Source organism: Protomyctophum parallelum (genome assembly GCF_964188405.1).
Source record: "Protomyctophum parallelum genome assembly, chromosome: 15".
Taxonomy (NCBI): Eukaryota; Metazoa; Chordata; class Actinopteri; order Myctophiformes; family Myctophidae; genus Protomyctophum; species Protomyctophum parallelum.
Window position 1 is genome coordinate 26,135,786 of NC_139710.1, and position 25,000 is coordinate 26,160,785.

A 25,000-nucleotide genomic window follows, 5' to 3' on the forward strand; every position below is an offset into this window, starting at 1 on the left:
GAAAACAGGGCCCTTGGTGTAGAGGGAAAGGGGGAGGGACTAAGTATATAGACCCCTGGGGGACCATGTGTTAATGAAGTATAAGCATAAGTGTGTTTGTTGCTCAGGGGCACTTTGACATGCAGCCACGACTACAAAGACAGTCAGACTACCAAGACAGACTGACTACCAAGACAGTCAGACTACCAAGACAGACTGACTACCAAGACAGACTGACTACCAAGACAGTCAGACTACCAAGACAGACTGACTACCAAGACAGACTGACTACCAAGACAGACTGACTACCAAGACAGTCAGACTACCAAGACAGACTGACTACCAAGACAGTCAGACTACCAAGACAGTCAGACTACCAAGACAGTCAGACTACCAAAACAGACAGACTACCAAGACAGTCAGACTACCAAGACAGTCAGACTACCAAGACAGTCAGACTACCAAGACAGACTGACTACCAAGACAGTCAGACTACCAAGACAGTCAGACTACCAAGACAGTCAGACTACCAAGACAGACTGACTACCAAGACAGTCAGACTACCAAGACAGACTGACTACCAAGACAGTCAGACTACCAAGACAGTCAGACTACCAAGACAGTCAGACTACCAAGACAGTCAGACTACCAAAACAGACAGACTACCAAGACAGTCAGACTACCAAGACAGTCAGACTACCAAGACAGTCAGACTACCAAGACACAGACTACCAAGACAGTCAGACTACCAAGACAGTCAGACTACCAAGACAGTCAGACTACCAAAACAGACAGACTACCAAGACAGTCAGACTACCAAGACAGACAGACTACCAAGACAGTCAGACTACCAAAACAGACATACTACCAAGACAGTCAGACTACCAAGACAGTCAGACTACCAAGACAGTCAGACTACCAAGACACAGACTACCAAGACACAGACTACCAAGACAGTCAGACTACCAAGACAGTCAGACTACCAAGACAGTCAGACTACCAAGACAGTCAGACTACCAAGACAGACTGACTACCAAGACAGTCAGACTACCAAGACAGTCAGACTACCAAGACAGTCAGACTACCAAGACAGTCAGACTACCAAAACAGACAGACTACCAAGACAGTCAGACTACCAAGACAGACTACCAAGACAGACTGACTACCAAGACAGTCAGACTACCAAGACAGTCAGACTACCAATACAGTCAGACTACCAAGACAGACTACCAAGACAGTCAGACTACCAAGACAGTCAGACTACCAAGACAGACTGACTACCAAGACAGACTGACTACCAAGACAGTCAGACTACCAAGACAGTCAGACTACCAAGACAGTCAGACTACCAAGACAGACTACCAAGACAGTCAGACTACCAAGACAGTCAGACTACCAAGACTGTACCGTCAGTGAACCACTGACGGCGTGTGCTGCTGCGCTGGCCATGCATTAAAGTGGCGTTCTTTTTTTTTCTTTCAGTATGTGTCTGTGTGAGAGTGAGAACGGAGTTCAATGGACTTATCGCCGAAATAAAGGATTTATGTAGCTCACTGTTAATGTACCATTTCCATATCATTCTAATGGATTCCATTTCCAGTGGTGGTGACTGGTGAGTAGCTCCCCGTTTCCTCTGAAGTGAAGCTATGTCCAAGTATCGTCCCCGTTCGGTGTCCAAAAGAACAAACATAGCCTACAAAGTTTACAAACCATCCACGCACCCGCTCATGGCGTGTCTCGACAGCTTAGAGATCTGTTATTTTAAATCGGGCACATATAACGAGGAGCGCCGCTGCCGCACTGAGGGACGGCGCTTATAATACTAATCATTTTGTAATTCAAATAGCCTGTAGCCTGCAGTGGACTGTAACATTATAATACTAATCATTTTGTAAATCAAATAGCCTGCAGCCTGCAGTGGACTGTAACATTGCGTGGTCAGATCATACACTACAGAATTATATGGATGGTTGGTGACTATATGATGTTGATTAGGCCTAATGATTAGGTTATTCATCGCAGCCAGCTGGGTTTAACGAGATGGCTCAGTGCAACTGTTTTTGTCATGTTGCAGTCTATCGTGTGATAATACGATTGATTTATAAAACATTTAGCATTATGAACTGAAGCTCATTTGGTGCGCCGCAAAACAGAGGCCAGCCAGCGGTATAAACATTAAACAACCACCCCACCGTTCACTTCTCTCTGCCTGCGCAGTCAGTAATCCATTCCAAGCCCCCCGCCTCCACTCCTCCGTCTTCCTCCTGTCACAAGTGAATCGCCATATAGCGCAGCCCTCTTCATAATAAATACATACTTGTAGGCTATATAGCCTACACATTACACAAATAACAGAATTGCTATTTTTATTATAATAACATTTTTGAAAAAAGAAGAAAAAATCAAAATCACGGAAAATCACAGAGCCCGAGGCCCGGCCCTGGCCCGACTAATTAGCATATTTTTTGGGCCCGGCCCGGCCCTAAAATGTCGGGCTGGGCCGGGTCGGGTTCGGGCAGAAAATGAGAACTCTAAGTCAGACTACCAAGACAGTCAGACTACCAAGACAGACTACCAAGACAGTCAGACTACCAAGACAGACTACCAAGACAGTCAGACTACCAAGACAGACTACCAAGACAGTCAGACTACCAAGACAGACTACCAAGACAGACTACCAAGACAGTCAGACTACCAAGACAGACTACCAAGACAGTCAGACTACCAAGACAGTCAGACTACCAAGACACAGACTACCAAGACAGTCAGACTACCAAGACAGTCAGACTACCAAGACAGTCAGACTACCAAGACAGTCAGACTACCAAGACAGTCAGACTACCAAGACAGACAGTCTATACCAAGACACAGACTACCAAGAGAGAGGTACTACCACAAGGGACAACAGACTACCAAGAAAGACAGAGGAACAGAGAAGAGACTCTATAGTCTGAATTGTTGCCATGATTGAGTCCATATGCACATCAGCCTGATTGCATTGGGTCAAAACTCAATTCGACTGTGTCGTGGTTACATCACAGCCAGACAGCGCGCGCGCACGCACATGCGCGTGCACACACACACACACACACACACACACACACACACACACACACACACACACACACACACACACACACACACACACACACACACACACACACACACACACACACACACACACACACACACACACACACACACACACACTTCATCAATGAGCTGTTACAAATTCTCCAGATTGTGTTATCATGCGCAGCCTGCCTGTTTTATCATGTCCCACGGATCACACTGATCTCTGTTGGCAATTAAATATCAATATCGTGTAAATCTTCTCGTCTGAGGGTCCATGGAGCAAAACCTTTTCAGATGGGGGGGGGGGGGGTCAAATACATATCAATGTGGGGGTCCTTGACATGAAAAAGGTCGAGAACTACCAACCATCAACTGACCGCAAGAAAACGTGAATGTTACCGCAGCCAAAATAGTTATATTTTCCCCAGAAACAGACTATCAAATATGAGTGACTATCGTAAACAATACAGAGCCACCTCCCTGACAAGACAATATCTTATATGAGACGATCATGCTGACGAAGATGATCCAATGTTATCCTCCTTAGAACAATTACTTTTGAGGGGCAGGGGACGAACGACATGGGCTTTGGTATGCTATATGTTTTACAATCTCTTTCAGTTCTTCTCGTCGATCCAACCCCCCCCCCCCCCCCCCCGTGCTCTATGCTGATTGGTTGAGATGCAGCAGGAGCCCTCATCTGTCAAAGGGTGCCTGTGTTAGCCAATCGATAATGTGAAGAGTCACATGGAGCTAAGCATTATTAATTAATTCAGTCTGCTGCAAATTACAGTGGTTCTCAAATATTCAAATGTTAAGAACCCGCATAACACACGTGAGCCATAACACTAGAAGTTAGACTTGTAAGGGATTTAGGGGTAATTCACTTGCACCTCTGGGGTCATGTTTTTTTTTTCATTTATTTGATGTAATCTTCTCATTATGTTTTCAAAAATAATCCCCATAATTGCACAAGACCTTTTCAAAAGTTTCACAACTACCGGTTTAGAAGGCATGATTTTTGTAGAATCGGCCCCATGCAGTTCTTAATGGGTTAAAGTGAAATACCCCTTTAAGGCCAAGTAGTTCTTCAGCTACACAGCCTTTCTATAATGTATTAGCGTTGCTCCAAAATACAGTAGATGTCCAGCCATTAAATAAGACTGTGAAAGGGCTCCCATGGGAACTATTGATCTGAGAGCTCATTCACTCATCTCTGCTGCTCCAACTAGAATAGGCCCCGGCTGTGGACTTATACTGACCCCTACAGGGAACACAGGGGAACAGCAGACGCCTGGGACTGTTTCAGAGCCTTTGCTGAGGTGAAAGTACTGTATAGCAGATCTACAAGCTCAAAAACGTGCCGCTGCTTCTAGCTTGCATATCTGCTACTTTTGATGCTTTTGTGTGACGGTGTTGATCGAGTATAGGCTGTTAATTTATGAAGAAACCCCCCCCCCCACACAAAAAGTTAGAAGATGTAGATACAGTAAGAGCTTTCGATGGCATTTCTATCTCTGAGACCCCAATGTATATTGTAAAATCAAGGTTAACTTAACTCTGAGAGTGTCCAAATGGAACCAAATGGACCCGTTAGGGTTCATTTGGTTCCATTTGGACATTCTCAGAGTTACAGAGCCACAGGGGTCCATTTGGTTCCCCAGACGTTATTTTACTGCCCTACAAAGCCAAAGTGCAGCAACTATGTTTTTGGACACACTGATTTATGTGTGTAACCCATTTGTGTCAAATTATAGCCTTCGGGATTTTGAGGGATAAACAATTACCTCAAAAACAGATATTATACAATTAGGGTAATATCACTTAGCCAGCCTATATGCCAATATCTCATTTCGTTGACCAGCTGAAACCCATTTATCACAGAGTTTTTCTTTTGTTGTATAGTTCTGCCTTGAATGCAGCCTGTTGCGTGTGTGTGTGTGTGTGTGTGTGTGTGTGTGTGTGTGTGTGTGTGTGCGGTTCTTTTCTATAGTGTCGTGGCATCACACGGTACACACACACACGGTACACACACACACACACAGTCACACAGTCAGATTCCTGCCTACTGATAAAGCCTGGTTAGAACAAAGGCCTTAATTTAGACACTGGCCTATTTGATTAGATTCACCGCTTCCTTCCTCAATCCACACAGGAAGTCAAGCGACTCTCTCAATTTTCTATTTATGGCACTTAGGTAGGACAGGAGATGATCCAGTCATTCTCCCCCCCCCCCCTCCCCCATCCCATGTTGTATCTCTCACTGTCTCTCTCTCATTTTCTCTCTCTCTCTCCGCAAGACCTTTTCCTGCATCTTTGGAAAGGATTAGGACGGTAAGAAGTTGCCCTGTTGAAAGTTGTCTGCAGTGCACCACCGCCGCAATGCGCGCACACACACACACACACACACACACACACACACACACACACACACACACACACACACACACACACACACACACACACACACACACACACACACACACACACACACACACACACACACACACACACACACACACACACACACTTCGATTTCTTTATTTGAATCCACAAATTACAATTAATTTTACAAGGAAACAAATATAACGGGGTTGACAGTTCATGTTCACTTAGGGATACACATGCCACCTCCTTCTCCACACAGATAAACTGCCTATAACAGACGAGACAGAACAGTATTTGGCAAGTTGTTTGGCTTTGCTTTTTGTCATGCCAGCTATTCTTAGGCCACTCATGGTCAGTTTATGCACATGGCCCAGGCTTCCGAATATCAGTATGGCAAATCTACAGCGATACCCCAAGTTTGTTATACTTCCAAGTAATGGTTGATACTTAGCACACACACACACACACACACACACACACACACACACACACACACACACACACACACACACTCAATATCAGGATACTGTAACTGTACGGTAGAACTTTAGCTCAAGTGCAAGCAATTCCTCCCACGATGCCAAAATATGAACACTGCAGAGGTCTGGGCCAACATGAAGCGTCGGCTGGACGTTTTGCAGAAAACAAAAGGGCCCGGAACGCACGCCTTATGTGATCGGGCTATTTTAGAGCTATTTTTTGAAAAGATGTTACAGTAAGACGTTTGAAAATAGGGACACCAGGGTTAATTTAAGTGGTTTTTTACACAACCCCCCCCCCCCCCCCCCCGTCACGCTATAACCTAGAATACATTGACAACACTGAGGCCGACCTCAGTGGATTCAGAGCAAACAAAAACCTAGATGAATTGAATCCAACAAAACACACGCCGTCTGCGCTCGCCTCTCTCACCCTCCACACACACACACACACACACACACACACACACACACACACACACACACACACACACACACACACACACACACACACACACACACACACACACACACACACACACACAGAGAGTAGGGTAGAGCATGCCGGCTCTAAGCTCTAAAAATAGACCCGTGAGGATGGAGAGGGCACTGAGTTGTGGGTTGACCTGTGAAGCCAGTCCGGTGACCAGCATCGACTGACATAACGACTGGCGGCGAGCTAGATTATGCACGGCGGTATACAGTTCATGCTGGGTACGGTAGTCCTATAGACGCCCTCAGCGGTACTCAGCTGTCAGTCTGCTGATCGCTTTTGCTGATGGCGTTAATGCCAAGTTTAATCCATTTTGGACCGAGGTCGATTAACAAAGAAAAGGCTTCTAAATCCTAAATTATTTTCTGAAAACCTATGTTTCTATGTCAGCGGTGCTCAACCTTTATCGTGTCGAGGACCCCCAGAATTATCTCTACTGTGCCACGGACCCCCCCCCCCCCCCCCCCCCCCCCCATCTCAAAATATGTAGTTTCAGGGGACTTTTCAGGACTAGAAGGCCTGCAGTTTTTATTAGCTTGTATTCCCCATCGATGATGTCACTGGAAAACGGTTTCTGAACTGCCCACAGCCCTCCTATGAGACACAGACCGAGTAGAAAATGTGATCATTTATCATGATTATTAGTGAGGACCTACTATATATGAAGATAGGTTGAAAAGTGGTGAAGTGGTCCTTTAAACATTTTAACAATAACAAATATTGTATGGTCTGTCAGAACTATTTTTTTAAATGGGGGGGGGGGGGGGGGGGTCTATATGACATGAACATAGTTTGAGAACCACCGCCTCAGGGAACTGGGTGAAAGGCAGCGGCGTCCCGTCGATTGTTTACAGTGGAAACGGGGGTAAAGTTCAAAGCTTCAGTGGCGGTATACACTATAGTTTACTTTTGGGGGTCATGTTTATCTGCTGCTGAGACAACAATACAGAAACTCAACAAATAATTAACCCAAAGCAGTGTGAGGGGCACATCGTGCGACACGGGTGCAGGAATGGATTCGGTTCTGAATCAGTTAGTTCTCAAACGTTTTCGTGCCAAGCTTCTACGTCTGCTATCTTTCCCGAGTGTGCATGCAGTTGTCTGAAAAGCGTAAACGTTGCTATGGATAGTCTAGTTAAAATCTAAAAAGGACACGGATGCTTTCCCGTTTTGCTGTGTGGGTTAAAAATAGAACGGTTACAGTCACGCATGCAGACATACAAGTGTATCGCTGTGTCGGGCAGACACCATATTCTCCAGATTTCAAACTTTTCAGAAATCAATGCCCTGTAGGCTACAGCGTAACACAAACGTAGCAGGAGAAATCAATGCCCTGTAGGCTACGTCGTAACACAAACGTAGCAGGAGAAATCAATGCCCTGCAGGCTACATTGTAACACAAACGTAGCAGGAGAAATCAATGCCCTGTAGGCTACGTCGTAACACAAACGTAGCAGGAGAAATCAATGCCCTGCAGGCTACATCGTAACACAAACGTAGCAGGAGAAATCAATGCCCTGTAGGCTACGTCGTAACACAAACGTAGCAGGAGAAATGAATGCCCTGTAGGCTACATCGTAACACACACGTAGCAGGAGAAATCAATGCCCTGCAGGCTACATCGTAACACAAACGTAGCAGGAGAAATAGCACAATATACAATATGGGCCAATTTAGTGTTGTTGTCACACAAGTGAAACTTCCACAATGTGTCAAAAGAAAAAACATTGTAATTATCTCTTGGGTCGTTGATGACGCACAACGGACATCGCAAGTTCCGATTGAATCCATCCGTTCTCTCCTGGGCAAGATATACGTCTGCTGACGTATGGGCCACAGTTTCACCACACAACGTGTAGACTTCGGTCTGACAGGAGACTTCGGTTCAACACACTACCAGTCTGACAGTAGACTTTAGGTTCAACACACTACCAGTCTGACAGGAGACTTCGGTTCAACACACTACCAGTCTGACAGTAGACTTTAGGTTCAACACACTACCAGTCTGAGAGTAGACTTCGGTTCAACACACTATACCAGTCTGACAGTAGACTTTAGGTTCAACACACTACCAGTCTGACAGTAGACTTTAGGTTCAACACACTACCAGTCTGACAGTAGACTTTAGGTTCAACACACTACCAGTCTGACAGTAGACTTAGGTTCAACACACTACCAGTCTGACAGTAGACTTAGGTTCAACACACTACCAGTCTGACAGTAGACTTTAGGTTCAACACACTACCAGTCTGACAGTAGACTTTAGGTTCAACACACTACCAGTCTGACAGTAGACTTCGGTTCAACACACTACCAGTCTGACAGTAGACTTTAGGTTCAACACACTACCAGTCTGACAGTAGACTTTAGGTTCAACACACTACCAGTCTGACAGTAGACTTTAGGTTCAACACACTACCAGTCTGACAGTAGACTTTAGGTTCAACACACTACCAGTCTGACAGTAGACTTTAGGTTCAACACACTACCAGTCTGACAGTAGACTTTAGGTTCAACACACTACCAGTCTGACGAGGAAGACAGATACTCAACATGTTGTGTTTTTCCCAATCACATGGCAGTGCCATGCCCGGGATCGACCCCATGACCTCGTGGTCCAAAGGGCGAGAGCTCTATAGCGACTTGAGCTATACCCGGACACAAAAAGCTGAATATTCTTTCCCCATCTTGGTAAAAAGAACAACTTTCAGCTGCGCTTTAAGTACAGTCCAATTCAAGGAATCCACCCACCCTCCTCCCCCTCACCCCTCAAGGACCCCGCCCACATAGAGAACCAGTGGCCGGGAGGCAGGTGGTTAAATTCACAGCTTAACTGCACACACAGCTGTGTGTGGGAACGCAGTCAACACGTACTGAGTACATACAGAGGTCGTGAACTTGAGCAGGGTGCTTGAACTTTGTGTCAATGTAGCCCACCACCAGCTGGGGGAAGTACTGTACTGTACTGTACTGTACTGTACTGTACTGTACTGTACTGTACTGTACTGTACTGTACTGTACTGTACTGTACTGTACTGTACTGTACTGTACTGTACTGTACTGTACTGTACTGTACGTGACACACAGATATCAGCACAGCCAAGATGTTTGACCCGATGTGTGATCCAATAATGGGAGCTTTAATGCGTCCAGTCATTGCGCTGTTGACAGATGCACTGATGATTAAACACATGAACCCTGGGAACCCTGATCCACACGCGTCCTGCATCGGCGAACGTTTTGGCAAAAATAGCTGATCTACAAGCTCAAAATGCATCACGCTGCGACGCGTATTGAGCTTATAGATCAGCAATTTTTGCAATTTTTTTTAATTGGAATCTTGAAAAGTTTTTTTTTTTTTTTTTTTATGCATTTAGTTATACTTATGTTAACTTTGTGAACTAAATACAAATACATTGGCCATAAAATGTATGGAAAGTTAGCATGCTGAAATAGAAGCCATTGTTCTTGCATATAAAATAATGTAATATAATATTTGCTGTGATGATGTCACTGAGACAGTATAAAAATGTGCATTAGTGAGGACCTCATATTTGCTTTTGGTGTCTGTCCACAAACTGTCCGACACAAACACTAAATTCCCATTGACAATGAATGGAGAATTTTACGTCATAGTGTCTGAGCAAATAGACTAGTGTACGTCTAGTGTACGTCATGATGATGATAGCGCCCCTCACTTCACACAGGTGTGATTTTTTCTCCTCCATTCGATTTGTACTGTATTATCCTACTTTACCGAAACGATTACATTTCTCCTCTGCTGGAGGGTGAATTTAAGCTTCATCTTACCTCGTCCTATTTACCCACATTATCGCTGTTGAGGATGCTGGCTCTCTGTCTATATGCTTAACTTCCAGTATGGAAGTCAACCACGTATCTAATTTCCCATCTTTTATAATAGGAATTCATTAAAAAAAAGTGAAACGTGGGAGGAAATCAGGCAGAGATGTAATCAGAGCTAGGGGAGGACTGCATGCATCGATACGGATGACTCACACAGGATGTAATGTTCAACCAGAGGGAGAGAGAGACAGAGAGATCAATCATTCCTGAAAGATTTAACATTCAACAAATACCTTCTAAATCAGTGGTTCTCCAACTATTTGGTGCCCCCCCCCCCAAAAAAAAAAAGATATGTACAGTAGGCTATTAAACCACAGACATCTGGAAATGTTTTGCCATACAAGGATCCGATTTGTGTTAAAAAAACCTCTAAATTATTTAAAATGTTTCACTTTCTGGTGACGACTGATATTGTCCTAATAAATTATGTGAGGGGCGTGTTTCGTCAATTACTCGTAAAATAAAAACATTTATATACAAAAAAATATATATATTACCAGTAAGACGCCTGAGGTCGTGTGCACACATCCGCCTGGGTGACAGCAGACTGCTGGGCGAGGGCTGGCACTTTGGCATGGGGGGTCAGATCAACATAATGGAATGAATTCTGTCTTGGCCATATATGGAGCGTGTCTTGAGTGTACAGGGTTTGATGAGGTCAGATCAGCATATGGAATGTCAGAACAGTGTCATGGGGTGTACATGGGGCATATCTTTGCTTCTGGGGGTCCCCAAAATAAAATATTTTCAGATGGGGGGGCCAAAGACATTTCATTATTTGGGTGGGTCCTTGACATGAAAAAGTTTGAGAATCACTAATATAGAAAACTGTTAAGATTTGTAGACTAAAACTAAATGGGTTAAAGGATCGGAGGAGGAAAAAGGGGAGAAAATGGGATCAAAACTAGAGCAAATGGGGGGAAAAAAGAAACACAAAGTGCCAGGAATATCAAAGAACCACGACTGAACTTAACCTCGATATTGCGTAACCATAACGATATCGTAATATTATGCAACGCACTATAATTTGAGTATAAAAGACAGAAGTCACGTAACAAAATGAACGGCGGGCCCCCTGTTCGTCTCTGTCGGGGTGGAAACCTCATGTCCAAAACTGTTCTCACGATGTCAATTGGGAGAAAAAAAAAAAAAACGCTAAAGAGGAAAAGTTAGAATTTGGAGACACAACGTTTCTGCCCGACAGTATAGTACAGCGACGTATGGTATCGTATGGCAGGAGGGTCATCTCTCTGGAGGACGAGTGGAGGAACAGAGAGGGTGTGTGTCAGACGCATCAGGAGAGCATTCAGAGAGAGAGAGAGAGAGAGAGAGAGAGAGAGAGGTGTCCGACCGGCCACCCATCGTGTAACGTGAGCCTCCCCGGTGGCCCTCCCCATGTCTTCACTGTCCGCACGCACGCGCACATGCACATGCACGCGCACACGCACACGCACACGCACAGAAGTCCCACAGGCTCTGGCCTGTGGGACGTTATACCAGTAGAGCAGTGGTTCCCAAACCTTTTCATGTCAAGGATCCCCAAATTGACACTAATTAGCCCGCGGACGCCCATTTGAAGAGATATGCCAGGGACCCCCCCCCCCCCCCATAAGAGAAGATTTTCACGGCTCTAGCAGTGATTCTCAACCTGTCTAATTTCAAGGACCCCCAGTTTGACCTAGCTGCATTAGTCTACGGACCCCCCATTTAGTGGCATTTCTATCTCTGAGATCGCGGTTTATATCGTAAAACCAATGTTATTTAGTGTATGAACTATCAGTTAGCTGGGGACCCCCTGGAACTCCTTCAAAGATCGACAAGCTCAAAACGCATCACATCTCATGTGGATCTGCATTAATTTTTTCTATTTTCAAATTTGAATCCTGAAAAGTTAACTGTTTGGGGACAATTTCCGACAACCCCTCCAAACGCACACTGGGCCTTGTTGACGAGAGTCGCACGCGCACGCGAACACACACGCGCACACACACACACACACACACAGTTTGTTGATGTAATGAGTGATTGGCCATAACCAGAATAAACTTCCTGAGGAAAGGACCTCTCTCTCTCTCTCTCTCTCTCTCTCTCTCTCTCTCTGCTGAGAGAGAAGTGCTGCAGTCACATCCTTCTAATAAAAGCCCATGCAGTGTCAGCCAGACGGCTGTGCAACAAGTGGAAGAATAGGGCATGCGGTTGCATCCAGTCATGCACATACGGTGCACACATTGCTATACAGAGGCTAAATGAAAGCCTGGGCACTGAGGCTATACAGAGGCTAAATGAAAGCCTGGGCACTGAGGCTATACAGAGGCTAAATGAAAGCCTGGGCACCGAGGCTATACAGAGGCTAAATGAAAGCCTGGGCACTGAGGCTATACAGAGGCTAAATGAAAGCCTGGGCACTGAGGCTATACAGAGGCTAAATGAAAGCCTGGGTACTGAGGCTATACAGAGGCTAAATGAAAGCCTGGGTACTGAGGCTATACAGAGGCTAAATGAAAGCCTGGGCACTGAGGCTATACAGAGGCTAAATGAAAGCCTGGGTACTGAGGCTATACAGAGGCTAAATGAAAGCCTGGGTACTGAGGCTAAACAGAGGCTAAATGAAAGCCTGGGCACTGAGGCTATACAGAGGCTAAATGAAAGCCTGGGTACTGAGGCTATACAGAGGCTAAATGAAAGCCTGGGCACTGAGGCTATACAGAGGCTAAATGAAAGCCTGGGTACTGAGGCTAAACAGAGGCTAAATGAAAGCCTGGGCACTGAGGCTATACAGAGGCTAAATGAAAGCCTGGGTACTGAGGCTATACAGAGGCTAAATGAAAGCCTGGGTACTGAGGCTATACAGAGGCTAAATGAAAGCCTGGGTACTGAGGCTAAACAGAGGCTAAATGAAAGCCTGGGTACTGAGGCTATACAGAGGCTAAATGAAAGCCTGGGTACTGAGGCTATACAGAGGCTAAATGAAAGCCTGGGTACTGAGGCTATACAGAGGCTAAATGAAAGCCTGGGTACTGAGGCTATACAGAGGCTAAATGAAAGCCTGGGTACTGAGGCTATACAGAGGCTAAATGAAAGCCTGGGCACTGAGGCTATACAGAGGCTAAATGAAAGCCTGGGTACTGAGGCTATACAGAGGCTAAATGAAAGCCTGGGTACTGAGGCTATACAGAGGCTAAATGAAAGCCTGGGTACTGAGGCTATACAGAGGCTAAATGAAAGCCTGGGTACTGAGGCTAAACAGAGGCCATTGTACTTGAACAATGGCAGTGCTGGAAATTTGGAAAGTAACTATAAGTACATGCGTAGGCACGGGGGGGGGGATCTGTCCAAGTGAATGAGTTAAGTAGGCATACAGTAGACATACTTGAGTACACATTCTTAGTCACCACCGTCGCGCGTGCACACACACACACACACACACACACACACACACACACACACACACACACACACACACACACACACACACACACACACACACACACACACACACACACACACACACACACACACACACACACACACACACACACACACACACACACACACACCTACTACTGTACCAATAACAATCCCTATAGCATATTACCCAATGTAATTACATGCAATCAGACACCTAATCTCCAACAAACGTATCCAGAGCCAACACAATGTCCCAGGCAGTGTGTGGTTTGGCACGGACGGAGGCTGTGATAAAGATCTGACTTTAATTCAAAGCAGCTAGAGGTCACAGAAGGTATAGCCGGCCGGGGTCACCCTCTGTCCGATTATGGACCGACTAGCTTGTATTACATGTCTTCACCATTTTGGGGCCGGAACCCCTTTTGGTGTTAGCATTATATTGTGCTTTAGCTATTGTAAAATAGCAGATCTACAAGCTCGTAGCGCGCCACCGAGTGGCGCGCTACGAGCTTGTAGCTCTGCTATTTTTGAAAAATCGAAGAACGACTGACACAGAAACATAGCTTTTTCAGAAAACTGTCAGGATATAGAAGACATTTTAAGTTAAACCCACTGCTTCCCTAACAGTGGGTCTAAATAATGACCCATGTGGGTCGCAGACAAAATGTTTATATGGGTCCCTTTATTTTTGGTTTTTTATTATTATTATTTCAAAATATTTCCCCCCAAAAAAATGACATTCAATTAAAAACCAAAATCAATGATTATTTTCTCCAGTAAGTTAAAGAAAAATGAAGAAAAGAAATTCCATAAATTAGAAAACTAATATTTTAGAAGTAGTGAAAATAGCCGATCTGATATTTTCACTAGTTTGGGTCCTGGACAAACGTCTAAATATATTTTTTTGGTCTCGAGCTAAAAAGTTTCCCCTGGGTCATTCCGTCTTATGCAATTCAGATTCTTATGGGTCCACATGTAATTGGACTGGAATGCCACTGACGTCTTGACTTGGAATGACTGGCTGGAATTCCCGCCAACGTGCACGGTTACAACACAGAAAGACTCGTTTTAGCCCATTTAAAGTGGAAAGGCATCCGTGTCATTTTACATTTTAATTACTTTAAACATTACTTTATATTATACTTTGGATATATTAAAAAAAAAATACCAGATGTACAAGCCCATGAGATTGTAGATCTGCAGTTTGTTTTTAAATACAGGTATATTTTTGCAAATATTTGAACATATTTATGTCTTTTCTTAGGTAGAAGTAAATAGTTATGGGCTTTTTACGCCTTTTATTTGATAGGATAGTATAGACTGACTGACATGGGGAGAGAAATGGGGGGACGGGACACACGCAAAAGGTGACGGCATAGGAGGCCTTTGTTATGTTTCACCAGTTTCAATTGAAACGGCCTCCGAGCTCCAACTGACCGCCAGGCGTCAGTCCACCACCCTTGGCCCCCTCTCTCTCTCTCTCTCTCTCTCTCTCTCTCTCTCTCTCTCTTATTTGCTGCGTCACTCTCTCCCACGCCGTTAAATTACACCTATTTCCTGTTAATAACCCGGGTAAAAAGTGCGGCATTGGGAGGTAAAGGGCAGACACTTGGTGAAGGGACGATAGGATGAGGAGAGGTGTTGTTGCTGCGTAAATGCGTGCAATATTATACAGTCAAAACTATTTGTATAAATATGCCTGTATCAACTCAATATGCCTGTATGAAGACAATAATTACTTCATAGGTATATATGGGGGCCTCGTATTTGGTCTTGAAACGGGCCTCTAGATCCCTAAGGCCGCCCCTGGGTGGTGGGAATCGAGATTTGAACGTGCGACACGCTGTCGCTGGATTAGCAGCCTATAGGTGCTGGGCTGGTCGTCCGGGCCTGAACATATAATATATATATATATATATATATATATATATATATAATAACATTATGTTTTAACACGAACGCAAGTCAAAGCTTCGCCTCTGGGGGTACCTGTAACGACATGTTTTGAGTCGAGTTGTCCATGACGGCCAAACACATTTTGGGGGTCCTTGACATGAAAATCTTTTGAGCCCCACTGATATAGCAACATATACCCTTTTTCAGAAAGCTGTTCTGATTTTGAAGAATGGGCTACAGCAAGGTCTTAACCCATTCTGACCTGAGATCAGATTCTAAAAAAATGTCTTCTACATGAGAGTTTTCTGAAAAAGCCATGTTTCTATGTATGTCAGTCGTTCTTCGATTTTTCAAAAATAGCAGAACTACAAGCTCGTAGCGTGCCACTCGGTGGCACGCTATGAGCTTGTAGGTCTGCTATTTTTCAATAGCTAAAGCATAACATAATGCTAACACCAAAAGGGGTTCCCGCCCATGGGTTAACCCATTAAAGACCTGAGGCCCGATTCTACAAAATGCCTTCTAAATCAGTAGTTCTCACAACCTTTTCGTGCCAAGGACCAATATTGTACTTTTACCCCAATTGAAATGTAATTAGTTCCTACTGTAGTTACTTTGTAGATGTTGATTATTATTACAAAATTAACCATATTGACCACTTATATACATTTTTGGCCATTTGAAAGTAGCCGATCTACAAGCTCACAATGTGTTGCAATGAGACGAATTGTGAGCTTGTAGATTTGTATAGATTTGAAAACTTGGGACAATGTTGCAAATAGTACATTTTGATGCCAATACATTTGTACTTTTACTCAACTACATTACCAGTATTGATACTTTTAACTCAAATGTGAGTTTCTTCCGACCACGGGAGATTGTCAACATGCACTGTTGTCAGAGTCGGACAACAGAAGGAGGGGCCTTTGGGGGGGCTCCGTCAAATGCACAGAATAGATATGGAGTCAAATGTGATGCTTTTGTGCGACACTGTAGTATTATGTTCAAGTATATAGGGCCATTCTTTTATGACAAGAAATACTAACAGTTAAGAATACGGAGATAAGATGTTTCCCCAAACACTCTTATGTTGTGATGTCATGTCGCCGCGGCCGCCCATATAAGGACTGGGTTGTACAAGAACAAACTGCCCTGCATTCTGAATGAGCACAAAAATCTACATGTGCATCCTATAAACCTCTGAAAGCCGCGCGCGCTATATATTTATTTATTTATGCCGTTTGTCGTCTGATTGGCCAGGGAAGATGTGCGTTATTGATGTGCGTTATCTGATTGGCCAGGGAAGATGTGCGTTATTGATGTGCGTTATCTGATTGGCCAGGGAAGATGTGCGTTATTGCCGCCTGTGTGAAGAGCCCTATAATGTGGCCGATACACACTCACACATACATTCTGTACACACGCACGCACGCACAACACACACACGCACTCACAGTACTGGGTAAATTTCCACTCCACAGACAATCTTGAGTTGTCTTGCTGAGGGGAAGCGACGGCATGGGCCGCAGATGTGACAGACAGGCACACACACACACACACACACACACACCAATAGCCAATCACAATATGAAATATGAAAAATGGGACAGAACTATTGTCTTGATCACTTGACCATAGAGATACTGATACTGCGTGTGATGTTTAGACAAAATCTGCAGGAGTAATATAAAAAGATATTTTGCAAAAGAAAACAGCCTCCAGGGAATGGTAACAGGCCCACTGTGAAACATTTGGGGAACTGGTTCTGCTCTGGCCTCCAGGGAATGTGTGTGCGGTTTTACGCCCAACACACAGACGGACAGAGTACCCAATATGTACTGATGTACAGCTCAGTCCTGTACATCTCCTATGGTCACTCATGGTCACCCATTCTGACCTGAGATCAGATTCTAAAAATGTCTTCTATACATCCTGACAGTTTTCTGAAAAAGCCGTGTTTCTGTGTCAGTCGTTCTTCGATTTTTCAAAAATAGCAGACCTACAAGCTCGTAGCTCGTACCAAAATGGGCTAGTATGGTGAAGCGTTCATTCACGGAAAACAACGAATAAAATATAAAAAACAAACAATTGAAATGTGGAGATTTCTGAAGGTTTCACGCCCCAACATAAGGTGCACGGTGTACACACAATTATACGGTATGGCACATGGAATGGTGTATACACAAGGTGTGTGGTTAGTGGAACGAGGCAGTAAAAATACCCAGCAGATGACAGACACGCAATGATGTAATGACAATAAATGATACATGTCGTTACAGTCGGGGGGACTGCAGTCTCAGATTGGAAACTCTGCAGACTCCACCTCACCCTCAGAGCTCCTCGTTCAATTCTCGTTGCCCGTTTAGATATAGCATGCTCGTTCTGTAATCCACAGTCATTGCAAACAGCTGGCGACTGTCAACACAGTGGTTGGGTATAGGCCTGCTCGTGACCCCGTCTATTGCTTTATGTCATCGCCGTCACTCATAAACCTTGTATCAGTACATTTCTGTTTTTTAAGCATCATGCACATTATGAGCTTATAGATTGGCTATTTTCACTATTCAAACCCATTTAGGCCCGACGTCGAAATAAAAAATAAAAAAACGTTTTCTAAATCATGACGATTTTTCAAAAATGGCAGACCTACAAGCTCTTAGCTATGAGCTTGTAGATCTGCTATTTTTCAATAGCTGAAGCATAACATAATGCCAAAAGGGGTTCCCGCCCCAAAATGGGTTAAGATGCCGTTCTGTCTTCTGAGAAGTACACCATTTTGTGTACCATTTAGTGCAAAAAAACATTTGGTAGGGCGTATCTTTCTGAATCCACCATCTTTGGTGTGCTAGAAGAAAACCACGTTTGTGCTTGTATACTATTCAGCTTGAGAAGCTTGGATCTGACTTCATCCGTTCAACTTGCGAGTCTGTAACTGTAGTTAATTTCCTTGGCTTGCAAACGTTTTGTAGCTCACCTCAGTTGTGACTTCATTAAAGACACTAAAGGTTTAGGCATTTCTACTACAGTACGTCTCATCAGTTTTATGTCTGCATCGGAGGTTCTCTGGGTCTGTCTTGACACCTTTTGAAGTTCATCCCGATTAGATTCATTGATTGATTAAAGTGCATAAAATGCTCTGGATCATACAAGTCGGAGTCAATTGTGAATAGCTCGTAGGTCTGCTATTTTTGAAAAACCGTGAAAATATTTATTTCATAAAACTGGAGGATTTAGAAGATTTTTTTTTTTTTTAATTTCGAGGTCAGGCCTAAATGGGTTAATGCAGAAAATAAAATGTCACATACGACACACATCAGTCGCCTGGAGACGGGAGCTGAAAAGCGCCAGCATGTACACATCCAGCTGGGACGACCACACTGAGTGGTCCCTCAACCAGTACACATCCAGCTGAGACGACCACACTGAGTGGTCCTCAACCAGTACACATCCAGCTGAGACGACCACACTGAGTGGTCCTCAACCAGTACACATCCAGCTGAAACGACCACACTGAGTGGTCCTCAGCCAGTACACATCCAGCTGAAACGACCACACTGAGTGGTCCTCAGCCAGTACACATCCAGCTGAGACGACCACACTGAGTGGTCCTCAACCAGTACACATCCAGCTGAAACGACCACACTGAGTGGTCCTCAACCAGTACACATCCAGCTGAGACGACCACACTGAGTGGTCCTCAACCAGTACACATCCAGCTGAAACGACCACACTGAGTGGTCCTCAGCCAGTACACATCCAGCTGGGACGACCACACTGAGTGGTCCCTCAACCAGTACACATCCAGCTGAGACGACCACACTGAGTGGTCCTCAGCCAGTACACATCCAGCTGAGACGACCACACTGAGTGGTCCTCAACCAGTACACATCCAGCTGAGACGACCACACTGAGTGGTCCCTCAACCAGTACACATCCAGCTGAGACGACCACACTGAGTGGTCCTCAACCAGTACACATCCAGCTGAAACGACCACACTGAGTGGTCCTCAACCAGTACACATCCAGCTGGGACGACCACACTGAGTGGTCCTCAGCCAGTACACATCCAGCTGAGACGACCACACTGAGTGGTCCTCAACCAGTACACATCCAGCTGAAACGACCACACTGAGTGGTCCTCAGCCAGTACACATCCAGCTGGGACGACCACACTGAGTGGTCCCTCAACCAGTACACATCCAGCTGAGACGACCACACTGAGTGGTCCTCAGCCAGTACACATCCAGCTGAAACGACCACACTGAGTGGTCCTCAACCAGTACACATCCAGCTGGGACGACCACACTGAGTGGTCCTCAGCCAGTACACATCCAGCTGAGACGACCACACTGAGTGGTCCTCAGCCAGTACACATCCAGCTTAGACGACCACACTGAGTGGTCCTCAACCAGTACACATCCAGCTGAGACGACCACACTGAGTGGTCCCTCAACCAGTACACATCCAGCTGAGACGACCACACTGAGTGGTCCTCAACCAGTACACATCCAGCTGAGACGACCACACTGAGTGGTCCTCAACCAGTACACATCCAGCTGAGACGACCACACTGAGTGGTCCCTCAACCAGTACACATCCAGCTGAAACGACCACACTGAGTGGTCCTCAACCAGTACACATCCAGCTGAGACGACCACACTGAGTGGTCCTCAACCAGTACACATCCAGCTGGGACGACCACACTGAGTGGTCCTCAACCAGTACACATCCAGCTGAAACGACCACACTGAGTGGTCCTCAACCAGTACACATCCAGCTGAGACGACCAACACGTTATTATGAAACTTGAAATTCAGCACTTTTTGCACTCGCTACATGAAAAGGGGCTTTAGTGGTTAAACTTGTATTTGGCATTAGTATATAAAAACTATCGTTTATTTGAGTGGCCGTGGTAAGAGAAATTAATTAGAGATAAGACCTCGTTTTTTCTTACGATGACCACACAGGGGCTCCGTCGTGTAAGCACGCGCGCACGCGCGCACACGCACACACACACGTTATAATGAACTCTATTATAGAGACTATTTTGCGCGGATATGAACGACACAGGTGTAACCTGGGGGGGGGGGGGGGATATCCATGGCGCAAAACAACAATGACATCAATCCTTGACCTTTAAAAGTTTGAGAACCCGCTGCTGCGGAGAGGGTGGCGGAGCATCACTGACCCCTTGTATGAGGGATGAGGGGAGGGGGGGGGTGTTGGATTTAATAACTAAATATAACATCTATATCTGACACACACCCTGCCTGGAGAACAGGAAGGAGACAGGGAAGTACAGAAGGAAGCATGGAAAGGCAAGGACCTAAGAGTGGGAAGGAAGACACAGAAACAGACAGACAGACGGACAGACGGACGGACAGACAGACAGAAGTCTAACACTTCATCAGCGAAAGAAAGTTGTTTGCGGTTGGCACAAAAATAGTGGCACGAGCAGGATTTGAACCCAGGACTGCAGGAGGGATGCTATTCATGCTATTCAAGCAGGCTGCCAGAATGGGTTTACAGGCTCTCGTAGAATATGACGACGCCCAACTCATGTAAAAAGAACAAGTGAACCTAGGACTGAAAAGGTGTGTGTGTGTGTGTGTGTGTGCGCGCACGCGTAGGCGCGTGTCACTGTATATGATTACAGAGCTAGGTTTAGCGTTAGAATCCCATATGATGTGACCTGCATGGTTTAAATATAGCCCAGAGTCTGTTTACCTCTTGGCCTACTAACCCCAAAACAAAGAGGCTGACCTTAACGAACCCTTCATCTGGGTTTGAGCTTGGAGCCGTGCCCCACACACACACACACACACACACACACACACACACACACACACACACACACACACACACACACACACACACACACACACACACACACACACACACACACACACACACACACACACACACACACACACACACACACACACACACACACACACACACACACACACACACACACACAACACCGTCTCTATTCATTTGATCGCCTTGTGTTCCGTGTTTCCCTTGCTTACTGCAAGTCGCTCTGGATTAAGAGCGTCTGCTATATGACTACATTAAATTAATGTAATGTAATTAAATACCTAAAATGATTCCCCCGCACGTTGACAATGCTGGCCAGAAACATATACTTTTTACTTCAATTAGAAGCCTGGCATTCGGTCTGAAGAATATATGACACACTCAGGGGTGCAACAGGTTAATCAAACTTAGCGATTCATTTGATTATGGAAAATGATAATCAATTTGAATAAAATCATAGATAAAAAAAAAATAAAAAAAATAAACAGAAAATAGCCTACAGTACACTTTACACAGCAGTGGTACACCAAAGTATATAACGGGGTTGAAGTGGTTAATCAGGGTTACACATATCCATTATATCTATATACAGTAGGCTATACATGTCAGTGTATATATATATATATATATATATTAAAACACGCTTCTCAGTCATTTCATCATTTAAAAAAAAGTTATTAACTATTGTCGATCAACAGCGACCTCGATTAAAACGTTGCATAAAACACACACACACTCTTGCATGCCACGCACGTCGCACGTGCTTGTAGGTCTGCTGTTTTTGAAAAATCGAAGAACGACCGACATAGAAACATAGCTTTTTCAGAAAACTGTCATTTTCAAACGGACATTTTTTTTAAATCTGATCTCAGGTCAGAATGGGTTAACGCGCAGCGCGGCACGGAGGCTGCACACGAGGGCCCCGAAGGCAAAAGCGGAGCGCCGAGGAGGAGGAACGACTTTGGGAATTTTCCATCCGGAACCCTCAAGAGGGTTCCCAGGGCGGGGGCTCCGAGTCTGTGCGGGGCCATAAAACGCCAGGAGCCTGCAGGTGTTTCAGCCCCGCCAAGCCAACCGCCAGTCTTTAGTAGGGGCTCGTGTTTGTCAACCCAAAAGGACACATGGTGGACCAGTGGAAAATTACCAACTCACCGACACTCGCGCACGTACAGGAGTCCAGGAGGGCGCACGGCCCCCCCCCCCCCGCCCCCCCACCCCCCCACCCCCGGCCACATATCTGTCTCACCCACCGGCCGGCCGGAGGCGACAGCCTGCGTTGTTATGGGGCCGTGGTGCGGGGTGTGGGGCATTGCTGCGTTGTCAGGGTTGCGTGCGTCGGCCCGCAAAGGGGGGGCTCGGTGCGGGCGGGCGGCTCCCATTATCACGTCGTCAGCGCCGCGCGCGGACATTCTTAGAAGAGCATCGAGCGACGCTCTCTTTGTGTCTGCGAAAGAGGCTGAGGGTGTGTGTGTGTGTGTGCGTGCGTGCGTGTGCACTCGCGCATGTGTGTGTGTGTGTGATCTGTGTATGCGTGCGTGTCAGTGCATCAGACATAGTTTGAGGGGAAAAAATAAATTCCCAGAAGTGACTGCAAAAGATTGCTGCTATTTTGTCTCAAAAAGCTTTATACCCTCATGTGCACAGATGCGCCATTCCAACACTTCAGGCTTTTTTCCCCTGCATTTTCCCTGGAAATACCCGTTTCCCCAAGGTTCTTTTCGGCCTATACTGTAATTCAGATTATTCTCTTTTGTTACTGAAAACAAGTGTCCCTTTTCAACACTTGTTTTCATTGTAATATTAAAAAAATGTCTTCTACGTCAGACAGTCGCTCTTCGATTTTTCAAAAATAGCAGACCTACAAGCTCGTAGCGCGCCACTCGGTGGCACGCTATGAGCTTGTAGATCTGCTATTTTTCAATAGCTAAAGCACGACATGATGTTAACACCAAAATGGGCTCCCGCCCAAAATGGGTTAAAATTTTTGAGGAGTTTTCTTTTTTTTGGAAATGAACGCCCCCCCCTCCCCACCCCTTCTTGATCATAATACAGATGCATCAAAAAGCAGTGCAGATCCTCGAAACTCGCCACAAAGCCTTTTTTTGGATATGCAAGGTTCCTACCCGACACAGACGGAATTGTGTGTGTTGTTCACTTCCAACACCTGGAATCCAGTGTGTGTGTGTGTGTACGTACGTGTGCGTGCAAAACATTATAATGTATATACAGTATATACTATATATATATATACCGCCCCAGTAATGTTCAGGAGAAGAGTGTTTTTTTTACAGTAAAGAGTGTTTTTTTTTACAGTACCTGGGTGCCCAGGTATGGGGCGGTAATGGTATACAGTAATGTTCAGTAGAATACTGTTTTTTTTTTACAGTAAAGAGTGTTTTTTTTTCAGTACCTGGGTGCCCAGGTATGGGGCGGTAATGGTATACAGTAATGTTCAGTAGAAGAGTGTTGTTTTTACAGTAAAGAGTGTTTTTTTACAGTACCTGGGTGCCCAGGTATGGGGCGGTAATGGTATACAGTAATGTTCAGTAGAAGAGTGTTGTTTTTACAGTAAAGAGTGTTTTTTTACAGTACCTGGGTGTCCAGGTATGGGGCGGTAATGGTATACAGTAATGTTCAGTAGAAGAGTGTTGTTTTTACAGTAAATAGTGTTTTTTACAGTACCTGGGTGTCCAGGTATGGGGCGGTAACGGTATACAGTAATGTTCAGTAGAAGAGTGTTTTTTTTACAGTAAAGAGTGTTTTTTTACAGTACCTGGGTGCCCAGGTATGGGGCAGTAACGGTATACAGTAATGTTCAGTAGAAGAGTGTTTTTTTTACAGTACCTGGGTGCCCAGGTATGGGGCGGTAACGGTATACAGTAATGTTCAGTAGAAGAGTGTTTTTTTTACAGTAAAGAGTGTTTTTTTTACAGTACCTGGGTGCCCAGGCAGCCCACCAGCATGTGTGTTAGCAGTTTGGCAGCAAACATGGGGAAGCGGGAACACAGCGCGTGAGACACGACGGCCAAGGTGAAGCCTGCATGGGGACACGACAAAACAAACACCATTTTATAGATTCATGTAAATTGTGTTGGAATAACACGCTATACGTCCTACAGGGGACCCCCCCCCCCCCCCCCTGTCGGGTGATAAGATCACTCCTCATGCATTGAAGGAAGCATGAGCTCGGTTCGGGGCTCTCCCCAGGTCGGCAGAGGGAGATTAGCGCCGAGGATTACATCTGTGAAAAAAATGGGTTACAAAAGATCGTGGGATAAAAAAAAATGATAAATACCTTATACCTTATATCACTGTGCCACAACACCCCCGAATTCTACCAGGAGTTTCTCCATTGTGTGACCCTTTCAATCACTGTACTCCCGATTTATAAATCGACTTCCATTAACCTACCAATTTAAACAGCAAAAAAAAAGGACTACTAGGCCAGGCAGCTCCGTTGTACTTTGCTCACGGAAAGTTCAAACGGATGAGGCAGTTATATCTTCCCAATGTTCACGCCTCTAAATTTCAGTCCACTTGAGTGGAAATAAAATATGGTGGCTTAAGAGGTGTGGGGTTTTATGGTTGCTGGATAATT

General features: G+C 45.1%; 1 protein-coding gene across 1 annotated transcript in view; it reads right to left on the reverse strand.

Moving 5' to 3' along the window:
• The window catches only part of adgrv1 (adhesion G protein-coupled receptor V1), a gene marked incomplete at its 5' end in the record, with an annotated part of 354,615 nt that overhangs the window by 113,677 nt on the left and 215,938 nt on the right, over nucleotides 1-25,000 (reverse strand). Inside the window, 1 exon segment of the mRNA XM_083783399.1 lies at nucleotides 24,339-24,439. Within this exon segment, the coding sequence (XP_083639525.1) occupies nucleotides 24,339-24,439 (101 nt within the window).